Raw genomic sequence first — 20,714 nt, forward strand, 5'->3', positions numbered from 1 at the left:
CCAAACCAAGGCTGGGACTGGCCACCTACGGGCACAACAGAGTTAGGAATAAAGAGTTCCATCCCCTGATGAACCACATCGACAACCGAGTCAGCACACGCACTAGGATCATTCGCAGAGAAACAAACACGGCCCCATGGATAGGATGAAAAATAGGTACGCATCCCATCCCAATCTGCAGACTTATAGTGCCAAACGCGACGGTGGCCCGCACGTGGGGGCCGAGAAAAGTGCGAAATTGGCACTGAACTCCTAATTAAGCAGTGGTCAGAAGAGCCCATAGGAGCATCAATGTTAACCTGATAGCCTTGAGGGTGGGAAGTTAACAGCAGGTCCAACATAGAAGGCGTATGATTCTCAACATCGGGAATTCGCGTGGGCGATGATACCAATTGAGTGAGATTATAGGCAAGAGCGAAGTCATGGACAGATCTACCCGCGTGGTCAGTGGATCGTGACCCAAGCCATTCTGCATGGTGGGCATTAAAATCGCCGAGGACAACGATTTCAGCAGCGGGAGTCATTCATTATTTTGTGCTATTTTGTGCTATTTTCATATATATGGATAAGGTGAAAGATTTTGATGAAGACAGAATTAGGTTCAACATAAAGGTACGCTAAATTTCAATAGAAAAAATATTATTAAGGGTATCTATATATCCATACATGTAACCTGGGGATAAAAAATAAATAAGCGAATATGTCCCATAGTTCTTACAAAGTTCATGTGCGAATCGTATTCGCTAACCGATCCTATACCACTAAATATACAATTACAATCGCTTTTTGCAAGTGCATAAGGTCAGTTATTTGCAAAAAAACTCAAAATAACGGTTGTTGAAAAAAACGTGGCCTTCGTGTTGATTACACGAATCTTTCGTCGGAAATAAGTATTTAAAATCGAGCAAAAAATGAGCAAGTCACAAGATCAGAGAATGTACTCAAAAGATAGAGTACTTGTATTTTTATATTCACTCAGTGTTTCACATGACTGAATAAACTGACTTGTGTTTCAAATTTTTTTTATAGCCTTGCGTTAAAAAAAAAACTGCCGTTTATCTGAAATCAACGGGACAGCTGCTCTTTTTTCATACCTTCATTTTCCCTGAATTCCATAATATGATAAATATTTTCGAAAAATTCTTTCGAAGTAAACGGACTTCAGTTTATCAGGAGTTGACATTTATTACATTCATACATGTATTGTATTGTATGATATCAATATTTCAAGCTCTCGCAAGATTCACCCACAAAAATGTGTCATTACGAAATTTGTAAAAAACATCTCAATATCCCTCCCTATAGTTTATTCGAGTGGAACAAACGGTCAAAGTATAATATTTCTAAAAATAAAGATGTAAGTTTTTATGCAATAAGCAGGCGTTTTTACGAGTACATTCGTCTATTATTGTAAAAGTTCTCACACAGTACGGTTGTATTGTACTGTAATCGCCCCGTTATGTCGTTGACCCAAAGTTAGGACTTGAATACAAATTGTGTTTGACAAGCTTTAGAAATATATTTAATTATAACGGGTGGATCATACATACATATATAATATTCTGGCTGTTTGCCGAAGCTCATGTGCATCGCCTATGCCAAATTATGCTGGTAGATATAATGATTCGAGGTTTAATATTGGATGTTCATTTTATTATTTCGTACTCTATTACGTTTTGCGCACCGTGTACCTAATACATTCAAATGTAAGAGTGTTCTTAGATTTGTTTTCAAATTAACATTTCTTTCCAATCAATTCACGAAAATAATCCAAATTATTATATCTCTTAATTGTTTTAAAGATCTCGAAAATAAAAGTCAAATAAGAAATTCATTCCGATTTCTGTGTAAAATTGGATATGATATTATTATGGTAGTAAATTAATAATATAATAATTTGAAGTGGTTACGTTTGAAAAAATCGTTCACAAAGAGAAAAAGATTGAAATCCCATACAAAATTTACTATGTGTGTTGAACACACAATTGGTTGTATACCATTATTTGCAACCATTCAGTAACATTACATTGAAATTCATTGACACAGTCAGTTAACAAGGAAAACAAACATCGAAAGCGGCTGCGACATTGATAATATTATTAGGTAATCGATGACTAAAGAATATTATATGTGGAAGCCTCAAGCCTGCTTGTAACAGGTTTGTATGACGAAATTTGTCAGCTGCCATCAACAAAGCTTATGACATACATTCCTCATGCTACAGTATAGAACAGCGATATTAAACCTGCAGCCCAAGACAAGTGGCAAAACGCTTGTCATCTATTCATTTTCAACCGACTTCAAAAAAAGGAGGATGTTATTAATACGACTCTATTTTTGTTAGCTTTGTTAGCTCAGAACTTTAGACTGGGTGAACCATTTTGGATGATTATTTTTATATTTGATAGCTGTTGCCTCCGTGCGGTCACATTTAAATTTGGTCTACTTATAATAAGGCGAGGCAATTTTTTATTGAAAATATAAAATCTGTATAATCAATGACGAATTACAGTCCGGTCAATCTACACAAAGGTACAAAATTTCGCATCCAACTGAAAAAACCAAATCTCAGCTGGATGGAGAATAATGTACATTTGAATTTTAATTATTACTATATTTTCATGACCGGACGGATTAAGTAGTATAGAATACGAATAGATGACAAGCATTTTGTCATTTATAAACAAAATTATCGTACTAGGTAGTAGTAGTTCAAAAATATGATTGAATGATTGAATAAAAAAAATATTGCGAACAAAATACAGATAATATTGCGAACAAAAACTTAAAGGACATTTCAAAAGGGGGCCTTATTGCTAGATAGCGACCGGGCAACCCTACAACATATAATATGTTGAATGAAGCTCTATATCTTTTCGACATTAAATAAATTATACCTACTACTGTTACCGAGAATAGGAGATAACGAAGTAGATAATCTATTTGTGGTATTTATTAGTTTTGATAGATATAGTTTCGCTTCTCCCAAAGATATCGAAAGATATTAGCTTATCATTAAATTTATGAAACTCTTTCAATCTGATAGGCATTTCCTGTTGGCTTAGATATAAATTTGGAACCCTCGATGTGGAAATTTAAAAGCCCAACTGCATTTTTTATATATTATAACACAAATAGAAATGATGTCTTAGCGTGCTGTTCACTCTGATTGGTATTTTCTGTCGACTTTGATCTAGAAATCGATTATAATTGCGAAAATTGGGGAAAAAACTAAACTATCATTATGAAATGCCTTCAAAGCGGCCTTTGAATCAATTCTAATACTGAAACAATTATGCTAATTTATTCTCCTTAATGAAAATCCTCATTATTACTTTGTTAAAACCGTTCTCATTGCAGATAATACCAACACAGAAAATTCAGTTAATTGCGTGACGGACTCGCCACACTGAGATTGACCGTACAAAAAAGGTAAAGAGCAATTCATAAAAAAATGTGGGATTGGAGCACGCTTCGGCAGTAATTGGGCCAGCTCGCACCGGGGAAGCACCACACTCCCACAGAAAACCGACGTGAAATAGTAGCATGCTATTATGTTTCATATGGTTAGCGGGGTAGCCGGTGGTCCGTTTTCTGTCATCTCTCGCTTCTCCCAGTCCATTTTCCAATTGGATGAATTTTTTTTATTAAACAAAGACGGTTTAATAATAAAAATTCATCCAATTTATGACAGTGACAACCGTATCACGATTTTTTGTAACTTATTGTTATAGCGGTAGGGAAATACTTATCTCTAAAAATTTTAACTAGTTAACTATCACGGTTCTTGAGATACAGCCTGGCGACCAGTCCAGACCAGACGGACAGATATATAGACACACAGACGTTTTTTCCTTTTGGAACGGAACCCTAAAAAATGTTTTCGAAGTATAAATGAATTGCAAAATCGTGATTTTTCACGTCACTATTACAATGTTTTCTTCTTTTGTTGAAAACGTTTTCTACTTAAACATTATTATAGTGACAGTTAATTACCAATAACAGAAACCTTGATAAGATTACTCATTAAGAACCCGTTCTACTAATTATCACCAACAAAAAACATCGAGACAAATATATATATTTATTTTCTATACCTTAGAAACATTGAAGAAAATTAAAAAAAAAAACAAAATATACATAAACCTTCATTCTCAGTCTACTCTCAGATATGTATATTGAAAGCATGTTTGATTTCGATAAGAAATATATCCAAATAACGCAATTCTTGGAAAACATCCTCTTTTTTTAATCATGCAGATTTCATATCTTGATTCTTTAAGCATTTAGGTTTATGTCGGCTTACTGAGCTTCAAATATGGGTGTAATATAACGATTTATTTTATCAAATGTTATGCAACTACAATAATACGCAATAGATATATATTTTTCACCTATGTTGTAAAATGATATAACAATATTATAAGAACTATGCTATCTAAAAATTCCGATTTGCGATTTCAAAACAGTGATTCGAATATCGATAAAGTAAAATTTAATATCCTACTTCCTACTAAAATTATAAATGCGAAAGTTTGTAAGGATGTGTGTATTTGTTGCTCTTTCACGCAAAAATTACTGAACCGATTGCAATGAAACTTGGTACCTAGACAGCTGGACAACTGGAATAACATATAGGTAACTTTTTATGCCGATATTTCTACTGGATACCGACTTACGCGGGTGAAACCGCGGGATGCAGCTAGTAAGATAATAAACTAAAGAAATTGATATATGAGATGCACTGATATTCATTTTTAAAAATGAATAAAATATGAGATTAGTTTTTGCGGCTTATGTATGTGGTTGGTGTCGGCTTATGTATGTAGTTTATTTACTGTACTATGGGTACATTGTAAATTGCTGTAACTTGACTTTCTACGAAAACCATTATCACCGAAAAAAATATAGTTGAGGTTTCTGTAAAATTTGTTATCATCAGTTTGACCCAGTCTTCAGGGCACTGAAGTCCTAGAGGGGAGTGAAAAAATTAAGGGTCGTCGAAGCGCGTTAGGTGGCGGTGGCTGAATCTTTCTAACTGGATAGTAGATAATTAAATCTGAAAGCAATTGATTTCAAAAGGAGATGGATTAGCTCGAAGGCCCTAAGACTAACTTTTAGGTAAGCGTGAATCTTCTGTCAATACATATGCATAAAATTTATCAGATTCTACGAGTATCATAAAATATAAATAAAAAGCTGTATAAATCATTTATCTTACACATTATTTACTTATCCCATTGTATAGTTCTTTCTTTAACTTTCATGAATATTTCGAAATCAAAAGAAGTCAAATCGGTCGAGTCATTCTCAACTTTCAGCGATTGTTTTTGTTTTGTATATTATTACATATTATAATGAAATCATAAAGCGTGAAACCCTTTTTTCAACCTCAAAACTTGAAGTAATGTTTCTACTAACCCCCGTTACATATAAAAAATGCGTCCTCTGAGAAACGCACGCAAAATGCAAAATGGGCTATTGAGTGTACAATCAATTGCTAACGACCTTCTCTCATACTTACTAAATGTACCTACCTAAAAATTCTTAAAAATCGTTCAATCCATTTCAGAGGAGTTTGCTTACAAACATGAGAGTTATATATCATGTTATTGATTTTTATTGTTAAAGCTGTTGTTTTTCTACTAACATTCTAACTTGTTCTAACCGGGGAAACCGTGAAAAATGGGTTTTACACGTGAATTATATTCCTATAAAGACATAAAACAGTCTTAATGAAACCGTTTAATTCTTTTTTAATACATATTCAAGATACAGAACATTCAAAAGAAGAACGCAAAAAGCAAGACAGATGTGATTTATGACCGTGCCTGAAGACGTCTGTCTATCTTGGTAAAAACTATTTCTCGGTTGCAACAGACTTTGCAATCAATTTATTCTAGCGGAACTGCATAAAACGCATACGAATAAACACATAAAAGCGTTTACATTGAATATTTTTTCCATAACACAAACCGATTCCAGTATATTCACTTGGATAGCTATTAACGCTCGATAGCGTGCAAACTGCTTTCTCTCGACAACGGTAGGTGCGGATTGAAACGGCACGGCTCATCAATGAAGCGAAATTGATTACTTATTAATTCATACATTTCCATTCGTTTTATATTAACTGCACTTTTGTTTGAATATGGTACATATGTTTTAGGTCATCGTTATGAACTTGTTCTTCAATTAATTACGTTTTTTTATTTTAGTTAAGCGATCACTACCGCCCATGAACATTCGTAGATTTTGTGTGTCTGCGAATGCGCTGCCCGCTTTTAAGAGGAAAGAGATAAGGGATGGAATGACGACTAAAAAGGACAAATGGACTGGGAAGGGTAAGAAAAAACAAACGGGCCCCTGCCTATATACATAAGAACTAAAAAGCATTATATTAAAAGTAGTACTAGTAGGTACTTACACGATTTTATCAGTCTAAAAGCATAGACACCTTCCCAATAGAGACATCAATAGAAGATAGATTAAAGTGTTCTAAATACTCTGATTGCTAATATTATGCACTATTGCTAATTTTTGTAAGGAATTATTCGTGCAGAGTCGTCTCAATTCATTGTTTTAAGCAAGTGCACATAATCGTGGTATTCGGAATTTATTTACCTGCGTCCGAATAAAAGGTGTGGTTACGGGAGCATATAACGTCCCGTTTATTTTATAGAAGTCACTCTGAAAAGAAGAAACTAGAGTTTACCGAATTGTTTGTTTTTCTTTCACTTTAGACTAGACGACACGACACGAAACGTGCAAGCAACTATTGGTAGGTAAGCATGCATTTAAAATACATTCACACATTAGGGAGCGTCCATAAATTACGTGAGACATTTTTCAGGATTTTTTGACCCCCCCGCCCTCCTTGGTGAGATTTTCCTTAACTCTCTGCCCCCCCTCCCCAAATCTCACGTGAGATTTTTTGAAATATATTTTGACTATGAACCCATTGGATTTAAGAAAGGAAAAGAAAAAATCATCCGTCCGCGGGATTTAAAAGGATAAATAACGAATACTAATACATCAAGTTTTGACATATGTAAATTTTTCTAGAATTTTTTTTTTACTTTAACTAAACTTTATTTTCACGGTTTTCTGTTAAAAAAAAATACGTGATATTTATTAAAACACCCCCTCTGCCCCAAGTGAGATTTGGAAAGATTGACTCCCTCCCTCCCTTAAACACCTCACGTAATTTATGGACGCCCCCTTACTAATAGCAACATGAATAAGAAAACTGTCACACATCTTGAATCTTGATTAACAATGCATCAAACATTAATTGAGAGGCGAAACTAATGTTAAATTAATTATTGATACACATTAAACATTTCGAATTTGATATACATACTTAAGTTGCACGTGTGAGCATTCAGAAATGAAACATTCTAGACATTACACAAGAGCAAATAAATAACTACAGAAAAATGTACTATTAATTGCAGCATCTAAATACATTCACATTATTCTAAAAAATCCTATATTCTGCGCTGAAGAAATTTAACGACGCAAACATTGTCTTTAATTTTCCTACACGCAGAATCATACAAATTAATTTTCTCTTACTATTTTTAACATCTACAGAGCTTCCCAAACCTTCTATATTGGTTTTAAATTTACTCTTTAATAAATCTCGATTCAAGTCGCTACGGGCGGAGACATTATTTAAAGCACAAGGAAGAATAATTATATACTCACTTCTTGATAGAACACCCGTTTGGAATTGTAGGTGAAGTTATACTGCTGCTCGGCGACCATTAATAGAATGGTAAAGGGGAGCAAAAACGCAGCAAGGGCTAGGAAGGCAACACATCTTCCCAGTCTTATCATGCTCACGTTCCTCTTTCCACGTCTAATCATCACTGTCTTTTTTAAGGCTTTCATGCAACTGAATCACATTTTTAACACAGCGAAGTTTATACTTTATAGTTCACATATTTGTTTGAATTTTGGATCTATAAAAGGTTGGATGAATCTAAATAAGACATAAGAATAATTTGCTCAAAGTTTCTTTATCTGAAGCTTTATTGATAAAAAAAAAACATCGCTCCGGGGAAGTATCACACAAAAAAAAGTCTGTCCTGAACAATTAGCCGCAGACGATTAGCTCTCTAAAAATCATCCCAATATATTCTGCTTATAAATTGAAAAAGCTGATATGTTATCAATGATATGTATTGCGTTTTATGACTCATTCCAAGGCAAAACAAATTTAGGGTAATTTCCATGTTTTCGGCCTCGACTTGTACTGTATCTATTATCGACTTTACAACATGCTATATTTGCAGGTAATTTCATAAACGTAATTCAAATAAACTTTTACTTCCTTCAATTAAAGGAATCTTATTAGCTTACAAATAGTAATACAGCAGAGTATGAAACATATCAATAAATTACATACTTTATGCTAATTAAATGTAATATAGTAAAATGTATTTCGGCACAATTTCGCACGTTAAATAATTCTAAATTCAAATACAATTCGAATATTTTAATTTTAACGCAATCTATAACAAAAATTACCTCTATAATTATTTGATACCATTTGTATTCTATGTCGATACGATGAATGTACAGCTTTGAAGTGTCGTCTGAGTAAGAAATAAGAACTATAAGAATGCGATATCTCAGAGATTATGCAAGTCGAACTCAAACGAGTTACGAAGAATGCGGAGGTCATCTGAGCCCTCGAGTAAATAGCATCAATTCCGCAACCAATTTTCCAACGGGATGAGGTGCTTTAAAATTTAAACAGTTTCCCTTCTGTATTGTGTGTAACTGGATATCTTTTTGTATTAGAATTTGAACGCGGTAATCTCAGGAACTGGACCGAAGATAAAAATCTTTCAGCCAACTATTTCAATAACTTTAAAAATATATTTAAAAACAAATGCTCTAAACATTGTTTGTAACAACATTCACTAACAGGCAATGTTTAATATTTTTAGCAATAAATTTGATATTATTTATTTCAATACAAAAAATGCGTTGGGTTTTTACGACGTCCAATTAACTAAATAACACCAATTGATTAAAATAATCATAATGGTCTGTATATAGATAAAAATGTGCCACGCCGGGCGGTAACTAGCGTCAGAAACACTTATTATCTCGAAAATATACAACGCGATCGAATCAGAAATCAGTGAAAGAGGTGCGGGGGAACGTAAGTATACAGGATCACGGGACGTGGTTTGCCTGTGACGCAAATAGCCACAGCAGGAGCCGGCGTTTTCTTGTTTGATGGAAAAGCATGCGTCACGTTTCAATCGACTATTACTGCTACGGTTTTCATAAATTGTTTATATTATTTGTTAATATAGACAGTGTTCTAAATTCAATGATAGATTTCGTAATTTTGGGAATATTTTCATGATTTCTTTTACAGTTTTATTTAATATATGGAACGTAATTTTGGGGCTTTCCCTGTCCGTGAGTACCGAATACTATGATGTCTCATAATTCTCTCAGCTGGAGGCATTACAATGATTCTTATTTTTTGTTTCGAGAAGGATCTCGAGACACTAAGATTCTTCTTACGAAAGAATTTTGGGTATGTTATGAATTTTGATCCCTATTATAGGTAGAGCAAATATACTTACTAGTTTAGGCCATTATTTTTACTGGTATTTTATAAGTTCACTTTTGTTTTAGTTTCAGGTTCGTGATAGTTAAATACATATACGTTGGGCATATTTGAACAGCTGTAGCTCTTGAATTTAAATAGTTCTATGGCCCCTTTTCATGGGGATAGATTAGAAATTTTGAGCTGTTGCGGAACTATCGTGAGTAGCACAGTATTACAGTATCTGTAGTTTCTAGTAAAAAATTGCTTAACTAGCCTCGCTTTATCCTAATATTCAAGATAAGTTATAGTTTTAACAAAAAATAATGTATGTTAAGATACTTATAGAAGTCTACGAAATCTGATAAATGCAATATGTTATATATTGAATTAATTTATTGTTAGATTATTTTTATAGATAACTGTTAAATTATAAGATTATTTTGATTATTTTATATAATTTATAGATATGATAGGAGGGAATTTTTTGGATTTCAAAGAATTTTCTCATGTTACCTACCTAACAGATAACAGATGTAGAAACAGATAATCTCCTTTAAAAAAAACAGATGCTTAAACAAATAATAAGTACAATAAATTTACATTTCATTTAATAGATAATTAATAAACGGATTAGATAAGTACCTAATACTTCAAATGTATAATACCTTATGATAAAAAAATATAATTGCCATTAAGGATTTTTATTATTTCCTATTTATTAAAAGCAACACAATAAATGTAAAAAATAAAAGGAAGCCTTAATAACAAAAATTTAAATATTTTACTAAATTTGGTTGTGCATTCTCGCATTACAGAATAGCGAAGTAATATTTAGGTGAAAAATTTATCTGATATTCAACTACATATATATAGATGTTTTATCTATTTGCCTTTTAGAATTTACTTTTTAATCTCTATTCAAACAAAAATTCACTACGATAAAATTAATATTTTGATATATAACATTATAAATGCAACAGTCATTCTGTGTTAAACGAAATTTGATACAGAGATTGTTTCACATCTGGGACATCGGATAGTTTTTATCCATGAAAATCTACGGGAACGGAAACTTTGCAGAGAAGTTCCCGGGATATTTTTTTCCTTTGAATAAGCGGGTAAAGCCACCGTGGAAAGCTAGTCGTACTAAGATTAGCGGTCGTCGCTGAAAACGAGTGTTACAGAAACTTTCTCTGTAACTTATACAGATATGAGGACGATTATGTCATCATTACATGTTTGTATTTTACATAACGGTTTTTTAAATAAACCTATTGATTTCTTATGCTATTTTTTTTTCTTCATAATGCTTAATAAGTAAAACTGTAGTAAGCCGAGTTCTATAAATACATGAATATGATATAGTAATAGTATTAAAATGCCACGTTACAAATAACAATTAAACATGATTTAGCTGTTGCTAAGTGCTCTCTTTATATTGGCACAGTTTGACGGTTGTTGGGAAATAGAGAAAAGACTTTCTTGGACGATATCCAAGTTTTCCGAATATTTGGTTAAGGGGACTACAAGAGCAGAATAACGCACGGACCCAGTTTTACAATCCACAGAAAAAGAGAGACAGAAACAATGGTTTCGGTCGGCTCTGTGAATATCGGTACTCAGGGCCGCACGACAATATGCATACATCGTTCAGAAATAAGAATACGCGAATCACAAAGCCTATTTGGAAATAAATCAGTATTCAATTATTAAATTATAGTTTCTATTCTATTCTGTTCTACTAAATAACCATGTGGCTTGTTTTGTTGTAGTTTAAGATTTTAATCAATATAAAACAAATTGCGTACAAGGCAAAGTAAATTTTAAAAATCATATTTACGTTTTAGGTATTAATCGGTAATGGAAAAGGCAACTAATTAATTACTCTTATCAAATTACACAGATTATATTACAAGAAAATTGATTACAAGATATATAAGTAAGTTAAATGCGATACAAGCTTTCTTAATCAGACTAGTTGTTGCTACACACTAACTTTTCGATAGCATCAGATTTAGAAGATTTTCACTCTTTCTTCAGAATCTACAAATGAGTCAAAATATTATCTAGTTTGTACATGTATATAATAAATAACAATATTTAAAAGCTGAAGATATTGTTTGTTTGTTTGATGAAAGCGCGAGTGCCAAGGGGGCAAATTAAAAATAATTTCACTTTTATTGTATAAAGAAGTATTTATGTATGTAGTGGTCTAGGCTATAATGTATGTATGTATATAAGTACCACGGGAGAAGCTTTGGCGGAACGCTACTACATTATATATTGACATAAAACCAGTATTAGTACCATTATATTTGGACGTCTTCGTGAGTACGGCGTGCTTTTGTTTTTTATACGTTGTTAATTTTTCGAAACGAACGAATACAGAAACGTGATAAAAAATACCATATTTACTGATAAACCGGTCATTGATAAAAAACGTATGGGGTATTCGATAAAATTCATGATAAACATAAAATGAATTGGGCAATAATATACAAGAATCAGTCAAGTGCGAGTCGGAATTGCTACATTTAGGATTCCGTAAAAACAAGATAAAGAGTAAATGAACCAAAAATCCATCACCCATACAATTTAAAATCATGCTAACCGTTGCTTCAACTCGATTTTTTATTTGCTGGTGTAGCGGCAACAGAAATACGTAATCTCTTAGAACTTCAAGAAATACATCATCCATTTCTCAAAGGCCAGCAACACATTCGCGATGCCCCTAACGCGATTGCTTATGGGCGGCGGCAGTCACTTTCCATCAGGTGACCCGCCTGCTCGCTTGCCTGCTACGCGAAAAAATAAAAAAAAAATCTCTTAAAACTTCAAAGCCGCGGTTATTCAGCGAGTGACGGACAGACAGACACACAGACGGACAGCAAAGTCTTTGTAATAGGGTCCCGTTTTATACTTAGGTACGATACCCCAAAAATGGATAATAAACAATAATTGAGCAATAGGTGATTTAATAAAGATAGTTATCGATGCCTATTTATTGATTATAATTACGTATGCGATAATAAATAACCTCAGATTATAAAACAAAGGCAGATGGTGCGCGCCTAACAATGGTTAGTAACGAGTAACTATATATTTAGTATATATAGTATTATACTATTTAGTATATCAGTATCAGTATTTAGTATATCAGGTTTAATTACTTGATGTAAAATTAAATAAGATGTTTCATGTTATATTTAACTTTTTGCGACTAACTTTCGGCATTTTTATAACTAAAACGAGAGCGTGCTTGTATTTGCTTTTGAATAGGTACTTTGGCGGCGATTTGCTCCATCTGCCTTTTGTTTTATAATCTGAGCGAATAACGTACTTAATAAAGTAATTTCAATATGATAATAAAGGTGAGAGACTCTTGCATGTGCGGAAAAAAAATTGCATTTGGAATATCATTATCAAACTCATGAAATAAAATGTAAACGGTTTTTGATTTATTAATTTACTTATTTTAGAATTAGAATATAGTTAATTATGTATTTTATCATTACGTTATATTATATATACATTATGTATTACATGTTTTATTGTATGTTATAGATAATACAATAAATACCATATAATTATATGATCCATAAAATATAATATAACAGTTACAAATCGGACTAATTCTGTACATCAAATATTTTTTAAAAGAGCCATTGCTTTGCATTATTGATGTTTTGAATACTTGAAAACGGTGATAAATTTTATTTTTGTATGTCTGAAAAATTATATATAATACAAGAGCGAAGCTGCGGGCAACAGCTAGTGACTACAATAGTCACGCGAATCGCCCACTCAACCTCAAATCATTAAACTTTTGTCATCGATTTTGTAAAACGAAAGCTTTTAACCTAAGCGCAAAATTGATCGTGATAAGAAGAAATTGTGAAGATACAAAATTTGGCATTTCATTTTTAAGTTGATAATAATCGGAAATTTGTGTTCATTTTAGGCTTGATAATCTTTATTCTTAACTATTATCAAATAATGGTATGTCAAGTATATTATTATTTAAATTAATTGCTTATTTTCATTAATTTGCTTACATTTGCTGACTTTACATAATTTGAACTGGTGTCGGTACATTGAATTCCAAGTATTTTGTGTAGGTATGTTCAAAAGATAAAAAAAAAATACAGTCGAAACTTCGTCGATTTTGGGGAAAAACCACTGAACCTCTCACTTTTTGGACGTCACTCAATAAAAGATAAGAATAAAAGAACCATATTGAAACGTTTTATAAATACACCTCTCAGCAGCAGATGCGAACGGAATGCTCATAGTTTACATTTACGGCAATAAATTCGCAACTTTCATATTTTGTAAAACTCCATAAATATTTGAATGTGAAGGTGTGCTCATTATTTTAAATCTACTTGAACATCGGTACAAATAAAGTAGATATATTCTGTAGGCACTAATATCATTCAGGTGGATACCTATTTATTTATGTAAGTACTTCGAATGTCAACTGCATAATGTTGATATTGTTTCATGTCGACAAGAACACCTGTTATAAATTTGACTTTACTTAATATGAATCTATTTCGGTGAATATTTATGTAAGCAGAAGTAGATTTATTTCACATTTGCTGTTTATATTAAACTGTAAAAGGCAAGTTTGTTAAATCAATCTACACCCGCAAAACAATGTTTTTAAATTACCTTCCGCACATCTAAATTGCAATCTTCTGTTTAGCAACCTCTCAACATCACGATTTACATAACAGGTAATATCCTGTGACTTGACAAATGACACACGTGTTTTAAATAAATTTAACAGGATTTGTGTTTTAAACTTTCGATTTTCAACAAAATTGCATTTAAATATTTAAAATTTTAGAAAACACATGATAATCAATTTAACTTTGAGCAGATTATGAACCAAAAACGTTTGTTTATAAATAAAGCTTTACTGTTTGAATTGCGTATGTCATAAAGCGGCGCGGTATGACGTTACAACTGGGACATCCGCGCACGAAGGAAGGCGCGTCGACACTACTCTTTATCGACCTCCAACACATGACAATGAATGGATTATGGGGGGACCGGCACCGCAGTCTGCTGCTGCAAGCACGCTACTGCACTGCAGCTTTATTCTTGGCAGAACGTCCTGGCAACAGACCTTTTATATGTGCCAGATGAAAAATCTTTAACCATTAAGCAATTGCACTTAGTCTATCATCGCTGCATTTTATGCGCCTAAATATATTTGAGCTAAAAAAAAATACGCATGCGTGATACAGCGTCCCATTCGCGTCCCAACAGATGGTATGACCTTGTTCTCACGTTAATTGTGTTTGACTAGATATAAGTTTAGAGGTTAAGAGTCCATGGTCGCATGATATAAATAAATTATTCAGTCATCTTAGCGCTAGGTTAGGTACGCTGGGCAAATTCCTTTATACATCTCACTATCCGCTCAGTTATTAGATTATCGTGTAAGATTTTATCTCCGTTATCAATTTACACATGACACGCTTCTGTATAAGAAATTGTTGTGATAGTAGATAAGAGAATTAGTATAGCCAGAGAATGTTTTATCAGCGAATACCATAAACACTGACAAGTGTCAATCAATCAATCACAACGTACAGTGCGCTCTATTTTTAAGACATTTTTGTGTTAATCTTAATTTCATAGAAGGATGTTTGTGTTTAATGAAGTTTTGTCGTATGAGCGATATAAAATTTTAACGTGACCTCTGGTTTGCGTTCTGCAAATTTAAAATTAAAATTACTCACTCTGGGTCCGGGACACTTACGAATGCGTTATTGCACTCACATAAGCGTATAAAAATAGATACTTGTGGTTTATTCCACGCATTAAAAATATATTTTAGGTCGTACTTAGGTAGGTCACAATGTCAACAAGTGAAACAATTCGGTTAAGTGCGACTCGCGACACTAACTCGACACTTGGGTTCCGTACACATAAGCTATAAAGGAACTGCATTAAAAAATTTGTCACAAATCTAATATATTACCGGGCCTACCGTTGCTTCACTTCTAATTTTTTATTATTTGTTTTTATTACGGTTACACAAATAATCGTTTCTCAAATATCATATCTATCTGGTAACCACAGTTCATAAGATACAGATAGACGGCCAGAAATACAAACGGCAAAGTCAGCTACTGTGTTTTCACGCTTGGCAATTCCCATAATTTCTGCTATGGACTTTTATTGGCTCGCATCTAGCTACTAACATCAGGCACTGCGTCTGCTCGTTTGTCTTTCGATAGCATAAAATGCGAAACCCTCAAAACATTATTCTAGAATGTGATATATTTGTAGACTTTCATATATGCTACCTATGCATATACTATAAAGTAATCTATTAATATTTATAAAATGTGTAAGTGGCTAAATTGGAGGAAAGTAGAAATACGATTATCGAAGCTTGCTTTTGTTCCGGCTTATAACAAGAATAGCTTGACGAATTCTAACGTCAATGAGGTAATAATAATTATTTTTATAAATATGTAATGTCAAAATAAACTGGTTGCCATCTCATACGATGTACTACGATTCCATGAAATTTCAGATATAGGAGTTCTTCAAGTTACAATTACAATGCGCATGCACAATGGGGAAATGAAATTTTTATGACTCATCTTATTTGCACACTATCGCTAATAAAAGTAATCGCAATTATATGTATGTGTATATTAAATTGTGTTAAAATATTCTCAATTCTCATAATTACCAGAACTTTAAAAAATATTAACATTATGCATAAAGATATAATAAATGTGAACAAAATACATAGCTTTCATTGTTTGATTTATTGCATCTAAATTTTACTTAACGATGTTTTTAGTTTGAGCTCAACATACATTATATTATTGGATATTAAAAAAGAACAAAATTTTGTTATAACTTACAACTTCCAAAAAGCGTAGATTGGTCGTCTTCTAGTGACATTATTGAAGGTTAAAAGTTCATGTTCTGATAAAGGGTAAATGTCTGACGCTAACATCGGAAATTGAGGACATTGTGGCGTCGCTTGATAAAGTACTATCTGAATTATTTTTAGGAAAAGTATTGCAGACCGCACTTCAAAATGTGTCATATCAGTGTGCACCTACTGTACAATAACTCTAGGTCATCAATCAATAGTGTACCTAGATTTCTAGAATATATAGTTATTCTAGAAATCTAGATTGTAAAATCCATTCTGCACTTTCTGTTCCACTAACTTTTCCTAACAGGGAAAGCAAATATCGTTTTAGCTTAGTTACCGTACCTACTTGTCTTTGAAGTATATGTAAAATTGCTTTCTTTTATTTAGTGTATATCAAGCTGATATATCCTTTTCCCTATACTTAAAACTGTGAAGAAAATATCGTGAGGAATCGGCATGTCCAAGAATCAAAAGTTCGACAACATCTGCCAACCCGCACTTGGCCAGTGGGGTGGATTATGGCCTAAACCCTCATGGGCCTGTCCCAGTAGTGAAAATATATATGGGCTGATGATGAAGCTGATATATCAAATATTATTTTTAATGAATGCCTTACAAATTCTTCCTATGCGTTTTTGAATTCATTGGTTAGAAACCACGTTTAGGGAATGCAATTGTAGACGTTACATATCTAGTATATGTAACATTAATTGCAGAGATAGCAGGAGGTATAAATGAATTGTTAAATCCAATTACACAATTTTACAGTAGTCTCAGATCTATAAATATTTCATTATTTAAGTGGCTTCATTATACTATGATACTACAACTATCCACATTACTTACAAACGTTCGTTAACAGTATCAAAAGAATAACAGTTAGTATCAATGGCCTGATAAAATCACATTGGAAGGATATGGTAATATGTATGTTTCTTAAATGTAAAAGTGAAAGTATACTTTCGATTTTGATGCGCTATTGCATAAACATGTTAATTTGTGTAGAATATAGATGTAAATTAATAATTGGAACCTATAATTTTAGCTACAATGTAAAGAAAATTAGAGCTACTTCCGAAGATACTAGTAGGTGTAGTTTGTTATCATCAGAGGAGTATCAGGTGACCAACTTGCTCTTTTGTTTGTCCTGAAAAAGCATATAATTTTAGTAATATTTCTTTTAAAATAGCATCTGTATTGCTAGATTAAGCTCTCTAAATTGAAAAACTTTGACAATACACCTATATAGTTTCGTCTTTCTTTCTATCTTTAAAATCGCAGCAATGTATTGAGAAGTATTTTAGCGAACTTATTCACTACCATTTTACCTTTTAATTTGTAGTTAGATTTTAAAAATAAAAACATATAATAATACCTTTAAAATAAAGGTCCCTACTTATACTTGTATCCGTAAATTATGTGGCGTTAAGAAATGTTTGTAAATTAAAACAGGCGCGTATATTTATGTAATAATAGGCATAGAGGAAAATTTTATGGACATAGAGGAATATTAAATATTATACTATTAATTAAAAAAGCAAAGCACACAATATTCGTTTGAGTTCGTTCTCAAAAAATAAACAATTTGCATTTGTAATCTTCGATTCAGCAGAATTCGACTAGCTCACATACAGTGCTGTTTTAGGTTTATGATACGCAAGTATTGAATTACTTTATAATGAAGTGGAAACAAAGAGCATCCTGAAAATTTAATACGATAATGATAAGACAAGTGGTTAAATTATAGGCGATGTAATAGAGATTTAGAATGAATCATAGTGTGGGACGATCTTTATAATATGAACTCAATCTCGGATTCATGAAGATAACGTGTCAACATTATGTAATAAGTACAATGGAACATGGGCAAAGATGAATGTGATATATATGGCAATACAATTCAGAGCCTAAAATATTGTAGTAACGTTACTCATAAAAAAAATGTGTTACGAATATATAATTGACGCTGTTTCTCTAAGTTTTCATGTGACCAGGTAATCTTGTAGCCTTTCTTGATTTTTTATTTTTTTTATCTAGTTTCAGAAGCAGGTAGGGTGTTGCTTATGCCGAAATTATTTAAATCCTATATCAATTCACTATACAATTTGTTTTATGCTTCTTTTAATTTTTTATCATTGGAAATAATCAATAGTGAGGATTTTTATTATTTACGAATTACGTAATATGATATATTAAAAGTACGATCTCATGCTTTAAAAGTCTAGCGCTCAATTATAATACACTTTGAAATTTGAAGGAACGTAAGTAGACCTATCATTATGAAATTACATACAATACCTACAAAAAGCGCCCCTAAATCAAAAAGTAGGATGTGGGTGTTTTTTCTTAGGCTAGCAATATGCATATGAAATGGAGGATTGTAGAAATACCATTACATTAATTCTAAAAAGTAGCTGTGGGAATTTTTTTCTACAAAAATAATTCTTATCTCGTGATTGATAATCTCGAACACTATTTTTAGACAATACTATGATAAACCATAGATAACACAATACTAGTAAATAAACATTAATACGTTCTTTACCAAAAAAAAAAAAAAAAATGCTAGGCTTGTATCAGTGGGTTTAATTGTAAACAAAAGAAGGTACTATGACAGAATATTCTCACTATAGTGGCATTGATCGTAGTCTATTACTTATACAGTAGATATAGTATTATGTTATCTGTGCTTATTTAATGGTAAGGTCCGAGTGGCATGCACAGTTATTTCGGTAACAATCAGCATCTTGACAAAGGAAGTATGCTATTCATTGTAACTATTTTAATCTGCTCAACCCACAGTACTCTATTTGTGTCGTGAGTAGTCAACCAATTGAGATTTTCATATATTTAGACACTTGGTTACAATATTAGCATCTGAGAATAGTTGGCGATTAATAACCGAATTAAAAATAAAATTGTTAATTGAACGTTAAAATTGACATTCAAGCGTTAAGAATTAGGAATCAAATATAATCAGGAAAAAAAGGAAGTGTACGAGTTATATTAAACAGATTACATTTGTATTATTACATTGGATTATAAACAATTAAGTAGTACAGTTACTCATTGGTTCTGTAAATTGTTTGCCTAGATATTATTTTAGGGTCAACAAAATTTCTCAAGTTTCGGAGACACGTTTATTTTTTTATATAATATAATAACTATAATAACTTCAGATACGAAATCTTGAACTAAATTAGATACTATGAATTAAATAAACGAAAATCGTGTAACGCCATCATTCCTTCTATGAGTGCAATGTAAGAATATCTCACATAGAAAAAAGAATATAAATCATCAGTATCAAGGATTAAACAAATCAATTAGTTTATTTTATAGCGGCGAAAACAAAAAAAAGTAATGTATTGCTTGCCTGAATTATAGTATTATGTTATCTGTGCCAGATAGTGACAATATGTGGCAAATACGATGATGAATGTTATTATCGCGTTTGCCACTTATTTGAAAGGCGTTAGAAAGGTAACTATCACATATGCAGGGTAGAGGCACTATCACGTTAATAGTTTGTATAATGAAGGTATTTCAGAAAATTAAATGCACGATTTTAAACAAATTGGCCCTCTCCTTTTATTTTCCAGTCATATGACATATCTGCCAGGTGGTACCATTTAAATTTGGTCTAGTTCTGACAATTTGAAGGCGTTTTAGTTTTTTAGAATGCATGAAGATAATAACTTATTTGGAGTCAAGTTATTTTAAAAAGAATTATTATTTAAAGAAAGTTAGGTATAAATAAATCTTCATTCCACGTGCTTTTATACTAGTGTGAGTTGTCATGGGCTTTTGCGTTGTGGTGATGCGGGTGATTTAGCTAGGGGTAACCTTTGTTGTTCATTGACCCGGAGGGATCGGTGTTCAATTGCCGTGTCAATGCTTTGCCTCCAAGCATAGTATATAAGCGTTTGTTTTATGTGGCCTAAGTAAGGATCTGTGAATTTTATTAAATTGCCTATTGTTTGATTGTTTGCAAAGAAAAAAATAATATTATTCGAGGATCTGAAAAAGGAAACAATCCGTAATTTACTCTGACCTAATTTATGTTATATTGTATAAAGTATTGGTTCTGACTTCTGAGCCTTTGATGTGTAAATGCATTCAAGATTACTTTAAAATAATTATGTAAACCTGTAACTGTTCTGTATCCATGTTCTATACATGTACTTAGTAAAAGAATTGCACGTCTTTTAATCACTC

At 32.3% G+C, this 20,714-nt stretch overlaps 1 protein-coding gene across 5 annotated transcripts in view; it reads right to left on the minus strand.

The window, feature by feature from the left end:
* The window catches only part of LOC119831603 (carbohydrate sulfotransferase 11), a 35,903-nt gene extending 21,261 nt beyond the window's left edge, over positions 1-14,642 (minus strand). Inside the window, exons 1-3 of one of the 5 annotated variants that reach the window (XM_038355028.1) lie at positions 14,506-14,642; positions 7,711-7,967; positions 6,625-6,690 (exon numbers count right to left, since the gene is read on the minus strand). In XM_038355028.1, coding sequence (XP_038210956.1) covers positions 6,625-6,690; positions 7,711-7,896 — 252 coding nt within the window. In that variant the 5' untranslated portion in view covers positions 7,897-7,967; positions 14,506-14,642. Of the gene's footprint in view, positions 1-6,624; positions 6,691-7,710; positions 7,988-14,254 lie in introns of all 5 variants that reach the window. The other 4 variants (XM_038355025.1, XM_038355027.1, XM_038355026.1 and 1 more) reach the window with 4 other exon arrangements.
* Between the last annotated feature and the right edge of the window lie 6,072 nt (positions 14,643-20,714).

The sequence above is a fragment of the Zerene cesonia genome, chromosome 14, assembly GCF_012273895.1.
Source record: "Zerene cesonia ecotype Mississippi chromosome 14, Zerene_cesonia_1.1, whole genome shotgun sequence".
In the NCBI taxonomy this organism is placed as follows: Eukaryota; Metazoa; Arthropoda; class Insecta; order Lepidoptera; family Pieridae; genus Zerene; species Zerene cesonia.